The 3,129-nt window shown below is 44.1% G+C and overlaps 1 protein-coding gene across 1 annotated transcript; it reads right to left on the bottom strand.

Moving 5' to 3' along the window:
- Positions 1–1,318: 1,318 nt before the first annotated feature.
- On the bottom strand, positions 1,319–2,745 carry LOC118740227 (internalin I). The gene is made up of 3 exons (XM_036471724.1): positions 2,398–2,745; positions 1,607–2,330; positions 1,319–1,548 (listed from the first exon to the last, which is right to left on the bottom strand). Exons 1-3 carry the CDS (start codon positions 2,743–2,745, stop codon positions 1,319–1,321), a joined length of 1,302 nt encoding a protein of 433 aa, XP_036327617.1.
- Positions 2,746–3,129: the final 384 nt, after the last annotated feature.

Here is a 3,129-nt window from a genome sequence, read left to right on the forward strand (position 1 = left end):
TAGGCAAAGGGGTTCATAACTCCAGCCAGGCAAAAAGTCCTTGACGTTACCCTAGCCTCGTCTTCGGCAATATCCCATATCCCCGACTGGACATTCTTGATGCTCACTCTACGACGATAGATAGATATTTACAGATTTCTCTGGACGAAGGCCGTTCTAAAAGTAAAGCAGAAACTGTTGAAACTACTCCCAGAAACCCCCAGGGATGCTCAAGTACTGAAAGCTCGATTGATTATTTTGTAGAGAAGTTCGCAAGAGTGGTCCTCGCGCAAAGTCAGACCGAAGTGGTTGACGATGAATCTCTCTGAACTCAGCGCATCGTGCAGACGCATTTCAACAAAGCCAGGAAGAGCGGACTACACTACGACTGGGAACTCTACACGGATTATAAGTTCGAGACAAGAAACGGTAAAAGCGAGACATTTCTGCAAAACCTGAGAAGGCTTCTATGAATCGTCTCAGTTAGGCATATCCTCGTGAGGAGTTCTGTGCGCTTTGGATACTTGAGCACCGATAAAGGCAACTCCACGATAACTAGAGAAGTATCGCTTAAGCTACTTTTTGATACTCATTTCCTAGCTAATTCCGCACCGTGTGAGCCTACAGGTTTTGGTACAGAGGGCTTCCTCGCTTCTTATAATGAACTACTGGAGAGGCACCGTCTGCTATTGTCAATTGACTTGTTCGAGCGTTTCGAGTCCCTTGAACCGGATGGCATTATCCTTGCACAGTTGCGAAGGGCAATAGTGGTCACGTATCGCTGGCTCACTCCCATCTATGTGAGCCTACCAGTGTTGGTACGGTAGGCTGCGCTGCTTCTACTAGTGAACTACTGGAGAACTACCGGCGGCTATTGGCAATTGACTCTTTCAAGCGTTTCGAGTCCCTTGAACCGGCTGGCATTATCTCTACACAGTTGCGAAGGGCTATAGTGGTCTCGTATGGCTGGCTACCTCCCATCTATTCGAGCTGCTTACAAAGGGGTTATTTCCAGGGTGCTTGGAGAAGTGTGAAGGTAACGTTCGTTCCCAAAGCAAGAGGAGACGACTCCATTTCGTTATTTCTTCGTATTGAATACCCTTTAGTGTCTCTCCGGGTCTAAACTCTTTGAAAATTCGCTCCGACAAAAAATAGGAATCGGTGAACCTCTAATCACAATTATCTTCTTAAAAAGTACGTTAATCGAGAATCGGTTACTAAAAACATAAAATCATATTCTGGAATTATATAGTAAAATAAATTTATTTTTAATAAAATAGTCACACTTTTTATATTTATCATCTAAAACTTCAGTTTAATATTCCTATTCGCTTTGCGTTCAATCATTGCTATCGCTAGACATTTGCTGTTGCAACGGAGGCAGCCGCTTTTCGAAGCTTTCATTACCTAATGGAGAATGCATAGAAGAGTTCGAAGAAGAGCTATTTGAAGACGTAGTCCAAGCTTGGCGACGCTGGCGTCGATTACGACGTGCTAAGCTGAGAACTGAACCAACCACAGGAGCACCCATGGAAAGAGAACTGCGATGTGCTCCGGCCGAGTGAGAAACTGCAAAAAATAACACAATTTAAAAATTTGTTATCAAGCCAAGTTACTTGCTATACACCTGAAGCCGGTCGTTGCGACTGATCGGAAATGCCACCTTCAGAGCCTGCACGCTGAGGCGCTGTTGCGGGTCTACGCGTAGCAGCAGTCACAAAGGCCAACGATGATGCATTCGACTCTGCGCGTGAAGAATCAGAGTACAATTCACTTGAAAGCGATGAGACCTCACCATCCGTTGAGGAGTTCACGTTGGCTGGTTCAATGGTGACCGTGGCTTGTGCAATGCTTTCCTCCCGCAGTACTGCTCCATCCAGCAGGCGCAGAGTGGGTATACTACGTTGCAGTGTTGTGCGATAGAGCGGCAAATTAACGACCGGATTACCTTGCAGTTCTAATTCTTGCAAATTGGGGCACAGTCCAAGAAAGGTGAGCAGACCCAAGTCACTTATACGATTATTTTGTGCGCTCAGGTGCTGCAGTAATGGCAGCTCGGTTAGGGGATCTACGCGCTGTATCATATTACCATCGGCGATGAGTATACGAACAGCTGGCAACCCGCTAGTACCATCAAAGCTATTCAGCCCACAATTACTCACGTTCAGGTAGTTCAAATGCATCAAACCATAGCCGAGATCGCGCAACGAACATAGCACGCTGCCACTTAAGTCGAGATGCTGCAGGCGCGGTAAGAACAGTGGCAAGCGTGCCAGACTGATGGTATAAGAGATGACGCGCAGACGCACCGTTTCTACATTGTGCAAATCGTTGCGGCCAGTGACACGGCGCTGGATATATATAACAAACATAATAAAGTGAAAATTCATGTGATTTCCTTTATATTTTGCAACTCACCAGCAGTTCATCCAATGAAGGTTCGGGCAGCTGTGGCGGCAAATTTATTGGCAGCAATTGCACCACCGGCACCACTGGCCAATGATTCTCCTCTTCCAATGCAGCAATTTCGCGATCGAAATCACTGAAGCGTGGCAGTGGACGTACACGCACAGGATTCGCACTCAATAGAGGCAAGCGGCGTACATTTGCTGGCGTCTCAGGTGGTTGTACGCGTATCTCAACGGCGCCAGCGGGCAGCGGCTGCATCGGTTCGCCCACACCTGCTACGTTCCCAACAGCTTCAGCGGAATAGGAGTTCTCCGGTGAAGATTCATCGTAGCCAATGGGCGCCTCTAAATTGGGCATTTTTGTGAATTAAACTCGAAAAAACGGTACGCAGCTGCATTTATATGGCGCGGTTTTAGTGAACTGACGGATGAAGATTATTTTTCAAATTATTGATCAAACATGAATAAAAAAGCGTCGACAAGGACAACGGTACAAATGCAACCGAAAATTTATGAAAACAAAAACAGCGGCAATTGCCATTCTGACGGCAAGCGAAGTAATGAAGCAAACAATTAGTAAAATAGAATAAAATTAAATTAAATTAAATTAAATTAAGTTAAGTTAAATAAAATAAAGTAAAAAATAAAATTAAATTAAATTAAATTAAAATAAATTAAATTAAATTAAATTAAATTAAATTAAATTAAATTAAATTAAATTAAATTAAATTAAATTAAATCA

This window comes from Rhagoletis pomonella, unplaced genomic scaffold (assembly GCF_013731165.1).
Source record: "Rhagoletis pomonella isolate Grant_MI unplaced genomic scaffold, Rhpom_1.0 Rhpom_scaffold_00005, whole genome shotgun sequence".
NCBI lineage: Eukaryota > Metazoa > Arthropoda > Insecta > Diptera > Tephritidae > Rhagoletis > Rhagoletis pomonella.

What these genes read in the sequence shown, in the direction of transcription:
- LOC118740227 (XM_036471724.1), bottom strand. Translation starts at nt 2,745, where the DNA reads ATGCCCAATTTAGAGGCGCCCATTGGCTACGATGAATCTTCACCGGAG. An exon ending in CTTCATTGGATGAACTGCTG is followed by an intron (nt 2,331 to 2,397) that starts GTGAGTTGCAAA and finishes ATATATATCCAG; the next exon opens with CGCCGTGTCACTGGCCGCAA. An exon ending in GTCGCAACGACCGGCTTCAG is followed by an intron (nt 1,549 to 1,606) that starts GTGTATAGCAAG and finishes TATTTTTTGCAG; the next exon opens with TTTCTCACTCGGCCGGAGCA.